Source organism: Prunus avium, chromosome 4 (genome assembly GCF_965620075.1).
Source record: "Prunus avium chromosome 4, drPruAviu1.hap1.1, whole genome shotgun sequence".
Lineage (NCBI taxonomy): Eukaryota > Viridiplantae > Streptophyta > Magnoliopsida > Rosales > Rosaceae > Prunus > Prunus avium.
Window position 1 is genome coordinate 11,278,350 of NC_142287.1, and position 20,858 is coordinate 11,299,207.

At 36.4% G+C, this 20,858-nt stretch overlaps 1 protein-coding gene and 1 non-coding gene across 2 annotated transcripts; both read left to right on the forward strand.

Annotated features, from left to right (window-relative positions):
- The first annotated feature begins 2,601 nt into the window (after positions 1 to 2,601).
- Positions 2,602 to 18,999, forward strand: LOC110756516 (callose synthase 5). The gene is given in 42 exon segments (XM_088251901.1): positions 2,602 to 3,065; positions 3,226 to 3,326; positions 4,193 to 4,314; positions 4,470 to 4,566; positions 4,718 to 4,828; positions 4,930 to 5,059; positions 5,152 to 5,240; positions 5,555 to 5,646; positions 5,780 to 5,906; positions 6,006 to 6,143; positions 6,229 to 6,305; positions 6,404 to 6,482; positions 6,564 to 6,689; positions 6,790 to 6,904; positions 8,455 to 8,789; positions 9,389 to 9,441; positions 9,555 to 9,615; positions 9,717 to 9,798; positions 9,874 to 9,923; positions 10,048 to 10,134; positions 10,772 to 10,894; positions 11,010 to 11,106; positions 11,109 to 11,278; positions 11,350 to 11,510; positions 12,058 to 12,181; positions 12,276 to 12,370; positions 12,500 to 12,617; positions 12,734 to 12,885; positions 13,480 to 13,589; positions 13,673 to 13,798; positions 13,866 to 13,934; positions 14,267 to 14,456; positions 14,564 to 14,678; positions 14,760 to 14,879; positions 14,968 to 15,083; positions 15,178 to 15,261; positions 15,673 to 15,785; positions 15,898 to 16,127; positions 16,843 to 17,640; positions 18,213 to 18,263; positions 18,359 to 18,544; positions 18,718 to 18,999. Coding segments are annotated over 42 exon segments (5,889 nt in total). The 5' UTR covers positions 2,602 to 2,878.
- On the forward strand, positions 13,863 to 13,943 carry LOC148294792 (small nucleolar RNA J33). The gene has a single exon (XR_015835590.1). It is a non-coding gene; the product is annotated as a small nucleolar RNA J33 (small nucleolar RNA).
- Positions 19,000 to 20,858: the final 1,859 nt, after the last annotated feature.

Below are 20,858 nucleotides of genomic sequence, written 5' to 3' on the forward strand. Positions count from 1 at the left end.
GAATTAAAGCATGGTGTATACTCTTAATTCAAACCAAGATAGCTAACATGCAAGCCTAAATGGTGATCAATCATTCAAACTAGCATATTAACTTATAAGCATAATGAATAAGAACAAAAACCATAATTGAAACTTGGAAACTAATTCAACTTGAAACTAAAGAAAAGAATTTACATAATGAAAAGTAAAGTGGAACTAAGAAAAACTTAAGGAAAATTTCAGCACAAAAGATTTCATTACAACAATTGAAAACTAAAAAGAGAAACTAAGAGAATTTGAGGGGGAGAAGGGAAGGGAGCTCTAGAGAAGTGTTTGAGAGCTCCCCCCCTTGGGGTGTGTTTACAAGCTTAGAGAACCTCCCTATTTATAGGCCTAAGGAAGTGAAAAATCTGAATTCAATATGGCTAATGCATACAACACTTGTTTTATAAAATCTAAAATGGTTGATGCACTTGTATTAGAAAATTTGAATTGGTTGATGCACTTCACCAATAAATCCCACCAGCAGCCCTAGCTCATCTTCATGTCACAATGACCAAGCTTCCAACCAGCTCAATAGCTCATGCCTAGCTCACCATGACCAAGCTTCCAACCAGAAACAATAGCTCATCCTGAGGTCAGCATGACCAGCAACTTCAAGGGCTTACGAATTGGGCTTCCCTTAAGCAAATTAAGACTTTAAGCACTCAAACGTGAAGTTCAGAATGTCTTCTTTCCAGCCATATATCATTTGGGCCAATCCAAGGTCGGAGGAGGAAGTTAAGGCCAAAACAAATTGCTAACTCATTTTGCGCGCTGATAAAATCCATCTTGAGCATGGCTCTGTGTTTGCTAGGTAACAGACTCCATATTTATCCAATGGGGCTGAATTTTGGATATGTTATAGTACGCACCCATTGGAACAACTTTCATGAAGAATGCTGCCTCATCCGAGCTGTGTAGGTTGCTGAAACAAAGCTTGCAATATGACCTACGGAACTGGACTGGCAGGGGGCTGTAGCCAAAATGAGTTTGTCTTTTAAGCTCTTCATCCATTCATCCAAATTAGGCCTTAACATGCTTGAATTGCATGAATTATGCTCTCTTGCTCTATTTGCCTACAAAACACACAAAGGGAGGCAAATAACTTAGAAATCTAAGAAACTAAGCAAAAGAAGTAAGTAAATAGGACATGTATATGTATGAAATTATGAGCTTAACAGACCACAAGGGTCCAAGAGATTGTGGTCACTCACTGTTGGATATTAATCCAATGGTTCAAAAAAGTTTTTTAAAAGGAGTGCAAGAGTGAGTGAACCGTTGAATTTACATCCAACGGTGAGTGACCACAAATCTCTTGGACCCCTGTAGTCCAAGAGATCGAGACTGTTTTTTAAAAATGAAATCCGAAACTAGATGTATGCCTTAAGATTGAGAAAAAAGAATACTAGACAGGCAACTCCCGTCTCCACTCCTATGCCTGCCTGCTAGCCCAAACCAACCAAACATCACCCAAGCCGCCTTACCATCCACCATATTTCTCTCTACTACTTGCTCTGTCTTCAGCATAAGAGCTAAAAGGCTCCTTTATCAAACCTTCCCCCTTTTCATAATAATTCTCTCTTTGTCTGTGTCATTCTCAATCCCCCCCTCACTTGAGAGTGGTTTTTATTTTATTTTTTTACTTCTATTTTTATTTAAACGATAACAATTTGTTACTTTGAAACAAATTTTCTGATAAAAAATTATAAACTTATCTTAACTAGTCAACTGGCCGAACTCATGTTGTGAATGTCTTAACCGTTGATAAAATTTTATAGCTCTGCCGCTATGGAAAGATAAATTGAACCCTCTCCGAGTCAAAAATTGGTTAGGTGGATGTACGTGGGTTTGTAGGCATTGATAATTGGTTTTAAGTGAATTAAGGAAATTATGTAAACATAGTGTAAAGAAGTAACAAATTAATAGTGACAAGCACACAATAATTAGCTAGACTTGGGATTTAGGTATGCAAATGCCAAGTTTAGGTTGCAACAATGCAAGGGCAGTGCTAATTTGGGTACATTAAAAATTGGCTACAGCTGGAGATTGAGTGAAAGTTTGTTTGTGTAGCAAGGAAAAAAAAACGGAGATCCAATCAGGGCTGGATGGAGAAGCTGAAGCGTTCAATTAATAATAAATAACCAAAAAATCACAAATTACCCAAAAAAAGAAAAAGAAAAAAAAAAGTTGGAAAGATTTTAACCATCCAAAACCCTCCGAAAACGGTGCCCGTCCATCCCCTTTCTTTGTAATTTCTCTGTTTGAATTAATTCAAATTTCTAATGATCAATTTTTTATACGTATATTTATATAATAACAAATTAAAATAAAGAAAAGAAAAAATATAGCCACACCACTCCATGTCCTCTCGTGTTCCGCCACGTGTTATTCTCCTAACTGAACCGTACGGTCACCCTTTTTTCCTACCCCAGCTGGCCTCTCTCTCTCTCTCGCTCCGTATCTGTGAACTGTTCGTACGCAAACCACACACTGCTCGCCTCCCTGTTTGCTACAAAGAAATATAGAGTTTGTTTTTCATTGCTCAGCTTCTTCTTCTTCCTTCTCCTCCTTTTCTCCTATTTCTTCATTTCGTTTTTAAGCAACCAAAGCTAGCAAGGAAAATTCAATTTTTCTTCCGTTATTTTCTCGGAAACCAAACAGAGCTCTGCATTGCAGTTAATTGTTTCCTTCTTGGAATGCGTTGGTTTGGTGTAGGGAGGTGGCTACATGGCTAGCTAGGGCAATAGCCGAGTGAAGCGCACTATACGTCGTCGTCGTCTTCCAAAACTCAAACAAAACCAGTAGAGAGAGAAGATCAGAAGAGAGAGAAACAGAGGCTTAAGAGATTAATTGATTGATGTCCAACTTGGATCCGTCAGGCCCGCAGGGGCTGACGAGAAGGCCGTCCAGGAGCGCCGCCACCACCACCTTCTCTACGGAGGTCTTCGACAATGAGGTCGTCCCATCCGCCCTCGCCTCCATCGCTCCTATTCTCCGCGTCGCCAACGAGATCGACAGAGAGCGCCCTCGCGTCGCCTATCTCTGTACGTCTCTCTCGTCTACAAATCCATTAATAACATTCAATAATTAATTTCTTAATTAATTGATTTTCTCAAAATTTTGAGTTGATAATTAAATAATAAATTCTTAATAACGGTCCGTTTGAATGAATCATGAATGCAATGTGTTTTTGAAAATGTTAAGGTCGGTTCTATGCTTTTGAGAAGGCACACCGATTGGATCCCAGCTCCAGCGGCCGTGGTGTCAGGCAGTTCAAGACCTTGCTGCTCCAACGACTTGAGAGGGTAAGCCCCTACGCCTAATTTCTCTTATTTTTTATGGTTTTTTTATATAATAAAATTAATACAAATCTCATTTTTCATTTTGAAATTATTGGATCATTCATTAATTTTTAATTATTGATTTATCACCTGTGGCGGGAAGATGTTTCGATGCACGAGCAGAGAAATATACCGTATATATTGAAATTGAAAGGTGATGAAGGATTCGACCAAAAAAAAAAAAGAAAGGTGATGAAGGAGAGTCGTAATCTAATGTGATCAAGTTCATGCGACAATGCTTGGACGCTGTTTGATTTAATAGCTATTGGCTATGGCTTGGGCCCGCCGTCCCTTTTTTTTTGTTTTTCTTTTTGAGACAGGCCCCCCAATTTTAAAACTCCTATCATTAATTAATTAATTAGCCAGGTGGTTAATTATGAAATTAACTGGGTCCGAAGATTTTACCTTCCTGAGTCTTGTCTTCCCCAAATTTACCCTAACCTGTTACCCAGTCATCATCCCGAACCAGAAAAGAGAAATTGGTAGCTGTTCATATACCACGTTTCTTCAAATTTCACTAATTCTTTCGTAACTCGTATGCATTTGAACTTGTTTACAAGTTCCATTACTGGATTTTCTTATTTCTCCATTCTGTGGGTGACGATTGCCAAGGGATGAGTTCAAATGGGGTGGTAAATTGGATTTTAATGAGAGGGCAGAGGAGTTTTTCACTGGGTTTCTGCTGGTTCCACGTTGAATAACACTCTCTTCTTTGCTTTGATCAGTGCCTTGTCATTCTCAGTTCCCAATAGAAAATGAAGCTCTGAAATTTGTCTAACCTGTTGTATTATATTTGGCATTGAAGCTGATGTAAAATTTGTTTGAGTCAGGACAATGCGTCCAGTCTTGCTTCTAGGGTTAAGAAGACAGATGCCAGAGAAATTGAAAGCTTCTATCAGCAGTATTATGAGCAATATGTTCGATCTCTCGACCAGGGGGAGCAGGCAGATAGGTATCCTTCTGCATTTCCTCTCCCTCATTATTATTATTATTAGTATTACTATGATTCTTTTTCTTTTTCTGTTAAATTTTGAAATAATAGTGTTTTCATAGTACCTTGTATTAATTGTGTACTGAATTGGGACTTTTATTCCAAATTCTGAACAGAGCCCAACTGGGCAAAGCCTACCAGACAGCAGGAGTGCTTTTTGAAGTGCTTTGTGCTGTTAACAAGACTGAGAAAGTGGAGGAAGTTGCTCCCGAGGTTAGTTCCATTTATTATTTTATTTAGCTGTTCTATTATAGATCAGAATTTCAATTACATATATATGTCCTGTACCTGAATTAGGCATTCACTGCATATATCATCTTTGGCCATAATTTAATTTGCAAAAATATTTCAATGCTGTGAGCAGATTATTGCGGCTGCTAGAGATGTCCAAGAAAAGACAGAAATTTACGCTCCATATAACATTCTTCCTTTGGATTCTGCTGGTGCTACACAGTCTGTCATGCAGCTTGAAGAGGTATTTCGTTCTTTTATTGGTGATATACTTTGACATCTTATATTCTTATCAGTGCCTGGTCTGGATTATATTGAAATTTGTTTCTTTTTTACTTGTTAAAGGTTAAGGCTGCAGTGGGTGCACTTTGGAACACTCGTGGTTTGAACTGGCCTAGTGCATTCGAGAGCAGGCAGAAAGCTGGTGATCTGGATCTCCTTGATTGGCTAAGGGCCATGTTTGGATTCCAGGCATGTATAACAATGAGCTATTTTATTGGTTAAGATTCAATCTTTGACTGTGAAATAATGATTAACACAGTGGTCTATATTGGTGGTTACAGAAAGACAATGTCAGGAACCAGAGGGAGCATTTGATTTTGCTACTTGCGAATACTCATATAAGGCTTCATCCCAAACCTGAACCTCTTAACAAGGCATGTCTGGTTATCTCAATTTAAACTTTCAATGCAGCAGTTTTACTTTTATAATTTATCTAATATGTTGATAGTAACCGCATCAAATATGTAGATGCATGACAGAATTTTTTGTGCTCATGCCGTTGCCTGTGGTATTGTATAATCTTTCCTTGTGATCATTTGAATTCCTTTCTCCAAATCCTCTCGCTAACTTGAATGTCGAAATCCTTTTCTCTACTGTGTTCAGAGCACTCCCTTTTTACGAAACATTTTCCCTTCGCATGCCTTTCAACTCTTCCTGGCCTTTAATTAAGCTCATCTATTTTATGCAGCTTGATGATCGAGCTGTTGATGCAGTTATGGGAAAACTTTTTAAGAACTACAAAACGTGGTGTAAATTTTTGGGACGAAAACATAGTTTAAGGTATGACAGTATCTGCATCAATTTTAATTGGTGTGTGTTAATTTTTTATTTTTGCTTTATGCTTTACTTTTTGGATCTTATGTTTGTTTTGCATTATGTATTCCTGAAATGAACAAAATCTTGTTCAATGTAGGCTACCCCAAGGTCAACAAGAAATACAGCAGAGGAAGATACTATACATGGGTTTGTATCTTCTCATCTGGGGTGAAGCAGGGAATGTCCGTTTTATGCCAGAATGTCTATGCTATATTTTTCATAATGTAATATTTGTGGGATTCCTTGTTGGTTAATCTATTTCTGGACTTCTTATGGAAATTATGTGTTGATATTTTACACAATGACTCCTACTATACATTCAGATGGCATATGAACTCCATGGCCTATTGGCTGGAAATGTAAGCATCGTTACTGGGGAAAATATAAAGCCTTCTTATGGAGGGGATGATGAGGCTTTTTTGCGGAAAGTTATAACCCCCCTATATCGTGTAATTGAGAAGGTATGTTGCCTCATAAGCATGTGGCTGTTATCAAGTTTCGGGCCTTCATGCTATACACATGACGGTGTTTTTAATGATTTTCCAGGAAGCCAAGAAGAGTGACAATGGAAAAGCTCCTCACACAGTTTGGTGCAACTATGACGATCTTAATGAATATTTCTGGTTTGTGTAAAAGACTGGGATGTTATTTATTTATTTAGGGCCTCTTATTTCTGTTGAAATAATTAAGATGATTCTGATTTAACTTTACATATTTTCAGGTCATCTGATTGCTTCTCTCTTGGTTGGCCCATGCGTGATGATGGTGATTTTTTTAAATCAACGCGTGACTTGGCACAGGTACTCTTATATTCCGAGCCATTGCCGCTACTTTTCTTTTGTTAGTTTTCTGGTTCTTGCATAACAGAAATCTCGTTCCAGGGAAGAAAGGGCTCTAGAAGAAAATCTGAAAGCACAGGAAAATCTTATTTTATTGAAACTCGGACATTTTGGCACATTTTTCGAAGTTTTGATCGATTTTGGACCTTTTATATACTGGCTCTACAGGTATTTACAACAGAGTAGAAATTCTAAATGGGACACCATTTGTCCCCTGTTAACTATGACTGCCTGTTTCAATAATATATAATTTGGAACTGGAAAACAGGCTATGTTCATTATTGCTTTTAAGGAGATTTCACCATTGGATATTTTTCAAAAGGATGTCCTAAGAGACCTATCAAGTATTTTCATCACAGCGGCATTTCTTCGAGTCCTTCAAAGTATGGCATTCTTACTTGAAACTTGAATTCTCAAATAAGTCTTACTTTACAAATAGTACTTCTAATTGGTAAGTAGATTGTATCTATGTCCGTACACTACAAGAGCTATTATGTGCCCAAGGCAATAATTAATTTCTGAGAAGTTTCACCATACTTTGTGAAGCGTTATTCTTTGTATGATTTTGGGCACAAAAAGAAAAAGAATGTTATGAAAAATAGCCTTTCATTAACTATAAATGAAGATGTAAAGATCAAAATTCGTTTAAATTTTTGGATGATACTAGAAGGGTTTTATGTTCTTGCATTCTCTAGTTTTCTGGCTGATTGATATAATAGTTTAGCTCTTACAAAAATATTGTTACGTACAGAATTGAGTGTAGACATGTTTCCAGTTAAATCTTTTTGAATTTTGTCCATATCGAAAGGGGATTCCGCTCACCTGGTCTCTAAACACTTTGTTTTCTGGGAAACTCCTCATAAATATTCATAACCAGAAGTTTCGAGGTCAAAGAAGTGTTGTGCGTTAGGTAATATGGTTCACTATACGTTTTGAGGTCAAACAGGGGAGTCCTCCCTGTTCACTATGATTGCCTGTATGACATATGGAGTCATCAGGGGCCTTTCTTGTATTCCCTATTTGATGGATAGCCCTTCTCTTTCTCCTTTCATCTCATCATATGCAATTTGGAGGTTGAAATACCTCTAGAGGTTCGGTTGCTAGCTTGGATTATTGCTCATGGGAGAAGACCCCATGAGTCTGTGATGTAGTTCAGGGGACAAGACCTTCTCTTTGTCTCCTTCCTCAATGGTCTGTGATGTACAAAGATGGAATCGAGAGTCTGCACCATTTTTTCCTGCACTGTCTGGATAAAGCTATTCAGGGATACTTATTTCTTTGGAATTTTTACAAATTGGAATGCAGCTATTTTTCGTGTCTTTTGCTTCTTTGCTGGTTCTCTGTTGTTTTTAAGGTTGTTGGTCTGAAGCGAGCCTCCCATAGAGGCAATTGAAGTTAGTGAGCCCTATGAAGGGCAACTATCTCCTGCTGTTTAAGAGTTCTCTAGTTCTTAGCTCCAATGGTCCATTGTCTTGTAGTTTTTCTCGCATTTTAATGAATTTTTGTTTCATATAGAAAAAAGTGTTTTGAAAGAAATATGAACTTGTCCATTGAGAGAGAGAATATTTGAGATGCAAAACATGGGAAGGAGACTAGGTGTATTTTAGCCTCATAGAAAAGGAGGGGAAAAAAGGAAGTGAATTGAAATTTTAATCTTGTTGATTACTAGTTATAGACTAGTATCTAAAGAATTGTCCTAAGCTGAATAGTTTTCTATCCATTGTGTTGTAGAAAGCATTGTCCACATTGGATGTTGCTGATGGCTGTTCCTTTGTACTTCCTTGCCTACCTTCTTTTGAGTTCACTCATTCTTCCGCTGTTCCATGTGCATTCTCTTAAGCTTGTTTTTCTTCAAGTTCATATGGAAATGGAAATTTGTACTCAAGTAAGGTTTACATCAATTTGTTCACATCTACTTTTCATTTTGATGTAGGTATTTTGGATATTGTTTTGAACTTCCCGGGATATCATAGGTGGAGGTTCATTGATGTGCTGAGAAATATTCTCAAGATAATTGTTAGTCTTGCATGGGCAGTCATTCTTCCTTTGTTTTATGTGCATTCCTTCAAGGATGCCCCTAAACAAATTATAGATGTACTTTCATTCCTTAAAAAAATAGATGGTGTTCCTCCTTTGTATATCATGGCTGTTGCAGTATATTTGCTGCCAAATTTACTCGCAGCAGTTTTGTTCCTGTTCCCGCTGCTCCGGCGTTGGATTGAAAACTCAGACTGGCACATCATTAGGTTCCTATTATGGTGGTCACAGGTATTTCTGTTAACTTGATATTTTCTTTCCTGAATTTTCTTGCACGATTTCTGCTATATTTTACTTGGGGTTGACTTAGTGGATGACAGTCTGTTATGGTATAATCTTGTGATTGATGCTGGCGAATGGCTAGACCATACAAATGCATGAGACGAAAATACTGTGCGGTATCCAAAATCCTTTTTTCTCGTCATAGTTTGCATATGATTAAATCCTATTATGAAACCAAGAGCTTGGAGTTCATAATAAGTTTTTCCTGGTAAAGGATTCACATATTTATCTTTTAACTCAAATGTATTGGCACAGTTTACTTACTTGGTGTAATCTATTTGGATTCATTAAATTAGCTTCCCTTACTGTTGACATTAGTTACTCAGTGTACTTAAAGAATTTACTTGATATTATTTTCAAAGCACCTTTTGATGCGATTTTTTTTTTCCATGTGAAAAAACTCTTGTATAAAAGTCAGAGAAATTTCTTTGTTTTTTTATATATTTTGAATCCAAACTAAATCCTTATGTTCCTTTTGCATAAAAAAATTAATCGTTTCCCAACTAAACTGTAAAAAATGGTATTGATTAATCTTTATTTTTCTGCAGCCAAGAATCTATGTTGGGCGGGGAATGCATGAAAGTCAATTTTCCCTTATAAAGTGAGTTTGATGAGGAACATGCACCGAATTTCATCCCAACTATATGTACTTTCCGTTTTTCTTTTGGGTTGATTGTTTGAGATTTGTGTTCTGATTTCCTATGCAATTTTCAGGTATACCATTTTTTGGGTGCTGCTTTTTGGTTGCAAGTTTACAGCAAGCTATCTTATCCAGGTGAGATGTTATTTAAAATTTTTATGATTTTTTAGATTTTTCTTAATGAATTTTAATGATCAATAATTGCATTCTTAATTTGCTGTCTGTCTTTTCCGCAGATAAAACCTCTGGTGAAGCCAACGAGAGATATTATGAACATTCGTCGCATAGAGTATGAATGGCATGAATTTTTCCCTAACGGTAATCATTTTCAATTGCTTCAGTCTCTGCATGATTTTCTTCTTGCACTTTTATGCTAATATTTTATTGATGCAGCTCAAAACAACTATGGAGCGGTTGTGTCACTCTGGGCACCAGTAATCTTGGTCTGTGTTATGTATATCTTCCCCATGTTTGAATAATCTTGCTAGTTTTCTGAGTTTGTCAGGATGTAATTTTGTTACATTTCTTCAATAAACCATCTCATACTATTTCACAAATTCAATGCAGGTTTATTTGTTGGACACTCAAATATGGTATGCTATCTTTCAGACTGTATATGGTGGTGTTGTTGGAGCATTTGATCGCCTGGGAGAGGTGATCCTTCTGCTCTCTCTCTCTCTCTCTCTCTCTCTCTCACACACTATTTTTCCCTCTTCTGAAATTATTTGTTACCTTGTGTCATATTGTGCATTCATGAAATTATACATCTGGGAAGATAAAAACTGTCTGACATCTGTTGAGATAGAACTGTCTGACTTCTGCTCTTTGTCATTCTTTATTACTGAACACGATATATTGGCCAATTTTTCTAGCTTTTTTTTTAAATTTTCAAAAGAAAAAAAGTAGATAAATTGGGTCCCATTCTTGCATACTTCTGTATTTGGATTTCTGGCTTTGAGAATTGAATCTAAGATTTTAAAATCTCATTAAGAAATTTTTTTTGGTTACAAATTTTCAATATTGGTGTTGTTCCCATATCAATTTGTCAGACTTGTTTGAGAGCAATTAAGATGGATCATATCCTAAGCCAAATAAATAGCATACTTATCTGCGTATATTTCTGTTGTTTAAGCCAATCATGTAGTCTATGTTATTGAAGGCTTTGTTCATACGTATTTGCTATCAAGAACATGACTATCATCATGGTGTATTCTAATTGAAAAGTAGTCTTTATATGCCTCATCTTTAATTTGTCTCTGATTGGTATTCATACATTTTTTGCCTTTTACAGATTCGAACCCTAGGTATGCTAAGATCACGGTTCCAGTCTCTGCCCGGTGCATTCAACACATATCTAGTGCCTTCGGATAAGTCAGCCAAAAGGGGATTCTCTTTCTCAAAGCGTTTTGTGGAGGTTGATTAATGTTTTTACAACTTTCATATTTGAATAGAACCTTTAAGCAGTTTATAATTAGCACACCCTGAAATGAGCAAATTGATAGTTAGCATTGGTGATTTCATGCCTGTAGATTACAGCAAGCAGGAGAAGTGAAGCTGCAAAGTTTGCTCAGTTGTGGAATGAAGTGATATGTAGCTTTCGTGAGGAAGATATCATTTGCGACAGGAAATGCTCCCCAACATAGTTATATTGTTCATTTCTTCAGCCTCTTATTCATCATGAGGTAAAACTAAATTGGGTTTCTTTTACTTCAGGGAAATGGATTTGCTGCTGGTTCCTTATTCATCAGATCCCAGCCTGAAGATAATTCAGTGGCCACCCTTCTTGCTTGCTAGCAAAGTAAGGACAATCCCTTTGAAACCTTTGTTTTAGTTGCTAGGTTTTGTTGTTGACTTTGTCTACCTTTACAGATCCCAGTAGCATTAGATATGGCAGTACAATTTAAATCCAAGGACTCCGATCTCTGGAAGCGGATATGTGCGGATGAATATATGAAATGTGCTGTGATTGAATGCTATGAATCTTTCAAACATGTCCTTGATGCTCTGGTAGTTGGAGAAAATGAGAAAAGGTTGTTACTGCTACATTGTTTTTCATTAGTTAAATATTTGTCTTCAAGTTTCTATAATTCCCAAACATTGATAAATGATGTTCAGACCTGTATAATTTCATGCAAGCAGTAATTAGAGCCTTTAGATTTTGCTAAAATCTTCCCATCATTCATCTTTGGTCCCATCCCCCTCTCTCACGGATGATAGTTTTGTGGTTAATTCAGTAGTGTCCTCTATAGTTAATGTTTTTTGGTTCCACTTTTGTTGTCATTTTTTGCAAGTTATTTAGTGCTGGATTCTTTGTGTTATTAGATGAAAAATCTTTTTTGCGGTTGACTCTCTTGACAGTGATTCAGTTTGTGATCTTAAATCCTATAAATTGAGATTCAGTTCGTGATTTTTGAATGCTATAAATTGGGGTTCTCATAATATGATGTATGACTACCACTTGAAGGAAATTGCCTTCAATTTATTTTTGCTGAGTCAGTGTAGATTATTCAAGAACAATTTTAAATTCATCTTACTTTGATCGTTGATAAAATTTCTGATTGGGTTATTATTTCACAGGATAATTGGCATCATCGTTAAGGAAATTGAAAGTAACATTTCAAAGAATACGTTTCTTGTAAATTTTAGAATGGGTTCTTTGCCCACTCTCTGCAAGAAATTTGTAGAGCTTGTGGGGATCTTGGTGAGTCATAAACGAAAGAAATATTAAATCTCAAGTATGCGCTTTTCTTGGCCGTTATGTTAATAGAAACTTACGACTTTCTTTCATGTTGCAGAAAGACGCTGATTCATCCAAGCGATCTTCAGTGGTGTTGTTGCTTCAAGATATGCTGGAGGTAGTCACTCGTGATATGATGGTGAATGAGATCCGGTTGGTAAACTTTAGTAACATTAACTTTGGAGTAAAATATTTAATTTGTTAGTTGGATAATCCTAATGCTTGAATGCTTCCACTATAAATCTTAACAGTGCTTGCATTTTCTCATGTAATATTTTGTAGAGAGTTGGTTGAAGTTGGTCATAGTAGCAAGGACTCTGGAAGGCAACTCTTTGCTGGCACTGATGCAAAACCAGCAATAGTGTTCCCTCCTCCAGTTACAGCACAGTGGGAAGAACAGGTACGCATATTTAGAACAACTTAAAATAATTTAAAAGTCATTTATTTTTCAGAAATAATCCTATGCTAGCTAATTCTATGAAAGATGACACTTTTTTTGGCTGATTATCATTTTAGATAAGACGCCTCTATCTGCTGTTAACGGTTAAGGAATCTGCCATTGATGTACCAACAAACCTTGAAGCGCGTAGAAGGATTGCATTTTTTACAAATTCACTGTTCATGGATATGCCACGTGCTCCCCGAGTCCGTAAAATGCTTTCATTCAGGTTTGTTTATAGTTTATATATATATATATATATATATATATATATATATATGAGCTTAGGGCATGTCTGAGTCCATTAGGTCAATTCTTCCTTAAACCGAATTGTTTGATTCTTATTTTGCTCACTTGAATTTAAATCATTAGATATGGTAGATCTTTGAATATGTACACCCTTGAAATACTGGAACATTAAAAAACATCAAGAATTACAAAATGGCCAAAGATAAAGAGGCATACGCATCACCTCTCGATCCAATCCGCCTTCCCTGCCTCCTGCCATAAAAGCTTGTTCAAAAGGTGCTCTTGCTCTTTTCTTTAGTTCGCATTGATTTCTAATCAACTGAGGATTTCAGACTGAAAGATTTTGTGATTGGTTTCTCCTTCTAATCTTTAATCAGTGGGAGAGGGTTTATTTTTTGGGTATTCAATTGAAAGTTACTGTAACTTTTATTTATTTATTTATATATATCATTTAAGACATGAAACCTTTTAGGTTTTTCGATGGGCCAATATTCTGAATAACAGGCCAAGCTTTTTAGCTTTCACATGTCTTCTCCATCACATAATCATTATATTACGTTGTTTCCATTGACAGCATCATGACCCCATACTATAGTGAGGAGACTGTATATTCCAAAGCTGACCTTGAGATGGAAAATGAAGATGGTGTATCAATCATATATTACTTACAGAAAATATTCCCAGGTTAGTAAAACTATCTTTAGTATGCTTGAATCCTTTGAAGTCAATGTGTAAATGATGTAACTGTCATTTTGTGACTTTTCTAGATGAATGGAATAACTTCATGGAGCGACTTAATTGTAAAAAGGATAGTGAAATATGGGAAAATGAAGAAAATATTTTGCAGCTTCGTCATTGGGTGTCCTTACGAGGACAAACTCTCTGCAGGACAGGTATTTGATCCATCATCATCTTCTCTATGAAGTTTTATTTCTGGTACTAATTGTTTTGTTGTTGCAGTCAGAGGAATGATGTATTACCGACGAGCTCTGAAGCTTCAGGCTTTTCTTGACATGGCTTCTGAAAAAGGTAAGACTAAGAGCACGGTATCTGTTTTTCCCATAATGTTCAACTAGTCACTAGAAAAAAGAAAGAAGAATTTAATGTATATAAAATCTAGTGCCATCATCATGCCTAAGATCTCTGCCTTACTTAAGTATGCAAAGATACTAGATGGCCACAAAACCATATTCTTTTCTGGGGGCATTTGTTTATTTTTCTCGTCATGTATGGATTTTGGTGTGCATATTACGTTCCCTGTTCAATGTTTTTTTTTCAATCTTTTCATTGTAAGCAGTCTAGTGAAGCTGTTACTTTGGAGGTAAATGTGTTGGTTTCTGATCATTTTTAGTTATAAGCAGAGATACTAGATGGCTACAAAGCCATCACGGTTCCATCAGAGGAAGAAAGGAAAAGCCAGAGATCCCTTTATGCTCAATTAGAAGCAGTGGCTGACCTTAAATTCACCTATGTTGCTACCTGCCAAAACTATGGCAATCAGAAAAGAAGTGGAGATCGACGTGCAACAGACATCTTGAATCTGATGGTCAAGTATGTTTTCTGCCTGATAAGTCAGAATATTTTGCAATTTGATTCCTTGAAGTTAGTGTTTCTGAGCTCATTATTCTTCAAGATTCTTATTCGTTGTTTTCCTACAGTAATCCCTCTCTTCGGGTTGCATATATTGATGAAGTTGAAGAGAGAGAGAGTGGTGGAAAGGTCCAAAAGGTGTACTATTCTGTGTTGGTTAAAGCTGTTGACAATCATGACCAGGTAATCCTTTGACCTCATAACAAAACCACTATGTTGCTTGCTTGTACCTAAAACACTGATTATTGTCTTAATTCTCCAAAGGAAATATATCGTATAAAATTGCCGGGTTCGGCAAAGATTGGGGAAGGGAAACCTGAAAACCAGAACCATGCTGTAATTTTTACTCGAGGAGAAGCTCTTCAGGCCATTGACATGAACCAGGTGAAATATATTGAAGTCCGAAATTATGATTGTTTCTCTTTAGACTTTCATGCCAACTGAAATGTTTAACTTTTACAATTTCTTGTAGGACAATTACTTAGAAGAAGCTTTTAAAATGCGGAACCTTCTAGAAGAATTTAATGAGGACCATGGAGTGCGTCCGCCTTCAATTTTAGGTGTTCGTGAGCATATCTTTACTGGAAGGTTTGTTACTTTTAATTATTACCAGCTATACATTGTATTGTTACATTTATATCTTGTACTCATAATAAATTTGATTTCTACTTGTGAACTGCAGTGTTTCTTCATTGGCCTGGTTTATGTCAAATCAAGAAATGAGCTTTGTGACCATAGGTCAAAGAGTTCTTGCAAGACCTTTGAAGTAAGTTTTCTCTTCATTATTTAACTAAGTAATCCTGGGCAATTGTTTAGAAAGATCTAAATTATTTTTAAAATAGAGTAGTAGTACCTTTTGTCCAGAAGCATTTCAGATGAGACTTCATTAGCAGATGAATGTTGCCATAGTTTGGAGTTGTGTTTCTGTCTGTTGATATAAGTAGCAGACGGTGATATTATGTAGGGTTATTAAACAGTGAACTATCTATCCTCTCTCGTGTTACCCTTTTTCTCCAGTCTCCTTTTCTTTTCCATCTTCAGGTCACTCTTTTCTTTTTTCTTTGACCATGTTGAATATTTGGGCATCAGTTCTGGACGAAATGGGAACTAATATTCATTTCTCTGGATGTTGTGAAATGAAATTCATCTGATATACATAAACTATTTATTGGTTTAGGATTCGGTTCCACTATGGACACCCAGATGTCTTTGATAGAATCTTCCACATTACTCGTGGTGGCATGAGCAAGGCTTCCCGTGGCATCAATCTGAGCGAGGACATCTTTGCTGGTAACCTTCTTAAATACAACACACATGCACACACGCGTGCATAAATGTGTGCCTGCGCACACATACACACATCTTCCACGCATGCTTTATGATATGAGTTTTTCCTGTGTAGGCTTTAACTCTACATTAAGGCGAGGGAATGTTACTCACCATGAATATATCCAAGTTGGGAAGGGGAGAGATGTTGGTCTCAACCAAATCTCTCTTTTTGAAGCTAAAGTTGCTTGTGGTAATGGAGAGCAGACACTTAGCAGGGATATCTACCGCTTAGGGCATCGTTTTGACTTCTTTCGAATGATGTCCTTTTATTTTTCGACAATAGGGTTTTACGTCAGCGCAATGGTAATCCTTGCTTTTTCATTTTCACCTTTTGTTTCTTTTTAGTCTTAGAATATTACTGTATTTATTTATTTTTCTATTCTTCAGTGAAATCATCCTTGAATATGTTCAGAATAGTTTTGGTGAACTGGACTTAAGTTGATTCATTCAAATTAATGAACCGTAGTAAATAAATTACCATGAACTTTTGATGCTTCTATATATTAGAGCCTGTTGTGTTAGCTAATGTGGGGAAGCCATAATTATATACATGTTTTATGGCATCTCCTTGCCTCGACAGTTACCATTGATAATATACCACTTTCCTAATGTCTTTTAATGTCAAGAGTTATTCCCACTGTCTATTCTCCCATTTGATGAACACAAGTAATTAGCATACATGTCGTGGAGCGTTCAGTATCAATGGCTACATAACATAAATAGTAGGTGGTTGATCTGTACAGATCCACTGTTTGTGGCAGTGTGGTTCAGTTGTACTTGATAAAGAAATATGGAAACTATCTCCAATTTTTTTCCAAAAGTTATGCTATACTGTCCTACATTATCCTTTATTACATCTCCCAAACCACTCTTCCTCACTCATCCATCACATTTCCAATAAAAAACTATCCAATATTGGAAAGCACAGTTCTTAGGGTAATGGAACAACAGAGGATTCACTTTCATTTCTGTTCTATTTGCATTTTCTTACTAACATGAGCGTTTTCTTGTTATGCAGTTGGTTGTCCTTACGGTCTATGCCTTCTTATACGGAAGACTTTACTTGTCATTGAGTGGAATGGAGAAGACAATTGTTAATTATGCTGCCACCAGGGGAAATAATGTTCTGCAAGCAGCCATGGCTTCACAATCTGTTGTCCAATTAGGTCTTTTGACTTCCTTGCCCATGATCATGGAAATTGGACTAGAAAGAGGGTTCAGAACAGCATTAGGGGACATGATAATTATGCAGCTGCAACTAGCATCTGTTTTCTTCACCTTCTCTCTTGGTACAAAGGTTCATTATTATGGGCGAACAGTCCTGCACGGCGGGGCTAAATACAGAGCAACTGGCCGTGGCTTTGTTGTCCGGCATGAAAAGTTTGCTGAGAACTACAGGTTGTACTCAAGGAGTCACTTTGTGAAAGGCCTCGAACTTATGGTACTTCTTATAGTTTATCAGATTTATGGTTCAGCAGCGACTGGTTCATTATCATATCTCTTCGTCACATTCTCCATGTGGTTCTTAGTGGTTTCATGGCTGTTTGCTCCCTTCCTATTTAACCCTTCCGGATTTGAATGGCAAAAGATTGTGGAAGATTTTGATGATTGGTCAAAATGGATAAGTAGTCATGGTGGTATGGGTGTGCCAGCAGCCAAGAGCTGGGAGTCCTGGTGGGATGAGGAACAGGAGCACCTGCAGTACACTGGGTTTTTGGGACGGTTTTGGGAGATTGTTCTTGCTCTCCGCTTCTTTCTCTTCCAATATGGAATTGTGTACCATCTAAATGTGGCCAGGCGTGATAAAAGCATCATGGTAAACATTATTACTTTTCTTTTTAACTTCCTGATTGCTTCTTTGTCTATCTAAGATGCAACAAATTCCAAATTCTTTCAAGCTCACCAGCCATTCAGAACTCCTTGTCTGCATGCTATATCCTTTGTTCTGAACTGAAATCTAGATGTTTTCCTTGTAACTAATATAAGTGTCAAAAGAACTGAGTTGGGCCCAGATACTGCTGCAATGGATGTATAAAGCTTTAAGAAAGGAAATCATGTGATTATAAAGACGAAAAAAAAAAGAAAAGAAAAGGAAATCATGTGATTATAGAACAGGGCTAAATATGGAAGGTCCTTAGGTACTAGGAGATCATAATGCTGTGATAAGGATGATAAAGAGCTTTGAAAAGAAAATAAGAGTAGTTTTGCGTGCTTTTCCTAGGCGTAGATGAATTGGGATTACATATATTGCTTAAATATGTCTTAGGAGGTCTTTACGTTGGGAATTTGATGATTCAAGGAAAGTATTCAAATGCAGAAGTTTTGCTCAAACTCCTATAATTAATTAATTAATTTTATTTTGGTTCTAACGAAGAATTAAAATTCCAGGTTTATGGTCTGTCGTGGCTGGTCATTGTTGCTGCCATGATCATCCTAAAGGTTAGTTTTCAAACTTTAAGTACTTTCTGATTGTAAGTGAAATTATCACATGTCAAAAAATTTATTCTACTGGGTGGTGAACCTCTGAATTCCAGGTTGTGTCCTTGGGTAGAAAAAGGTTCAGTGCAGATTTCCAGCTGATGTTCAGACTTCTCAAATTGTTCCTGTTTATTGGGTTCGTTGTCACTATTGGGATGCTTTTTGGTTTCCTTAGTCTCACAGTTGGTGACATCTTTGTTAGCTTGTTGGCCTTCTTGCCTACTGGCTGGGCACTACTATTGGTACATGCCTCTCTATCTGAAATCTACTTTCTTTTGTATGGTATCATTTTTTGCTGTGGTCTCATAATGGAAATAGGAAACATTATGAATGAAGAACAATTCAGTACTTGAGAGTTTTACATGTTAAACAACTTTTGGGGTATACTAAGTATGGTGTTTTTGCATGAGAGCAGATATCACAAGCATGCAAGCCTATGGTGAAGGCCCTGGGAATGTGGGGGTCTGTGAAAGCTCTAGCAAGAGGGTACGAGTATGTGATGGGGCTGGTTATCTTTGCACCAGTGGCTGTTCTGGCATGGTTCCCATTTGTCTCAGAGTTCCAGACCAGGCTGCTATTCAACCAAGCTTTCAGCCGAGGGCTTCAGATCCAACGTATTCTTGCTGGTGGGAAGAAGCACAAGTCAAACTAACCAAACAAACAAACAAACAACCATTACAGAATTATTTCCATGTAATAATATGTGGAGAGATGAACAGGATTAGAATGGAGTACAGCAGCATGAAGATGTATAATATTGTTTGTTACATGCAATGTAATATTAGAATCATCCACCGTATGAAAATGCAAATATTCTTTCTCAATTTTACTAAACAAACAAGATTTAAAAAATCAGCTCTCTTTTTTTTCCTTGTTACATTGTGTCATGTGAATTTTCAGTTTAGAGCTGTTAGCGGTTTTCGCCGTGGGTTACAAAGGATTCCAAATTTTTATCTAAGAGGGTATTAGTTTTGAGTTTATTCGAGTCTATTTAAGTGAGTTTTTTGCTATATTTGAAAGTTCTTATTAAAATTGACATTTTTGAAAATACGGGCTAAAATTTTTTTAACTACTTGTGAGCGCTCTATAGGCAAGACATACCAAAATGAGGCAAAAAAAAAAAAAAAAAAAAAGAAGAGCTAAACTAGTTCGGCATCAGCTTTTCTGTTTGGCTTCTGGTATTCTATGTTATCAGTTTTACAAACACAAAAAGTCCCTTTTGGATTAATTTGAAGTTGAATCAAGCAAACGCCAGGACTTTGGAACATTTCATTGTCACAATGGAAAAAATCGATTAGAAACCAAATAGCTGGTCTATGTTGGACAAAATTGAATCCATCAATTAAACACATGAAGTAATTAGCCTCTATTTAGTCATATACCCATTTTTAGCACTAATAATATAGTTAAACCTTACACCATTTAATTTCTATAAAAAAACCCAAAAAAAACTCAAAAAATGACAATTGGCCTATTGACTTTAATTTTGATTATTAAATTACTTTGATGCCCTATTGAGTGTTTTGAGCTTTTTTTTATAAGGTTTTGGGGTTGAGATTGTTTTAAGAAATCAACGCCAGTTTTATAATTTAAAAGAAGTTAAAAACCTTTTTGTTGTGTTGTAAATGAACTTTGGGTGTGTTTCTAAAGTCCATTTCATATAGGTTTATTTTTTTGTTTTGTTTTGTTTTGTGTTTTTTATTATAAATAATTTGGGCTCCTATATTGTGTATAATAGTAAATCTCCCTTATTTATTCAAACTGCAGGTAAGCCTAATTGTATGCTCACAAACCTTCCTATTTAGTTTTGGGGGCATTTAAGTTTATTCAAATGAGTTTTTTTTTGTTATATTTGAAAGTTTTTATAGAAAATTGACATTTGTGAAAATAGAGGTTAAATTTGGCTATTTATGAAAAAACTCGTTGTTGTTGCCGACTGTGTGGTTGGTTGAATATCCCAAAAGGATTGTCCTCTTGGGAATTTTAAGACAATGCTTGGGTTTAGCTTTTCTTTTTTGGTCAAAATGATACTTCATTAAAAGATCTGGAAACAAAACACGAGTCAAGCAAAACACCAAAACAACATAACATGAAGAGTTTATTTATTTATTTTTTTTGGTTGAGAAAAGATTGTATTTCATTAAATCGAAAGGAACATTACATGGTAAGAACTAGCATGTTAATGGTGGCCTCATTAAAACCTTCCCAGAGAAAACAAAACCCCAAGGTAGGAAAGAGTACCACTCATGCTATTGACCAAACAGAAGAGTCAAACAACTTATATGAAACAGACAAACCTAAAACCCAACTACAAAACCCTTAAAACAACATCTTATCACTAGGCAGGTACTATCAAAGAAGTCCTCCTATGATCTAGAGAAAGCATCATAGTTCTTAATACAGAGTCAAAAACGTAATATGGGTATCAGAATATATCCAGCCAATCACCCAACCGCAAAACCATTGAAACACATCTCATCACTATGCATATACTGTGAAAGAAAGCCTTCTATGATCTAAAGAAAGCATCATAGTTCTTTGTACAGTGTCAAAAAC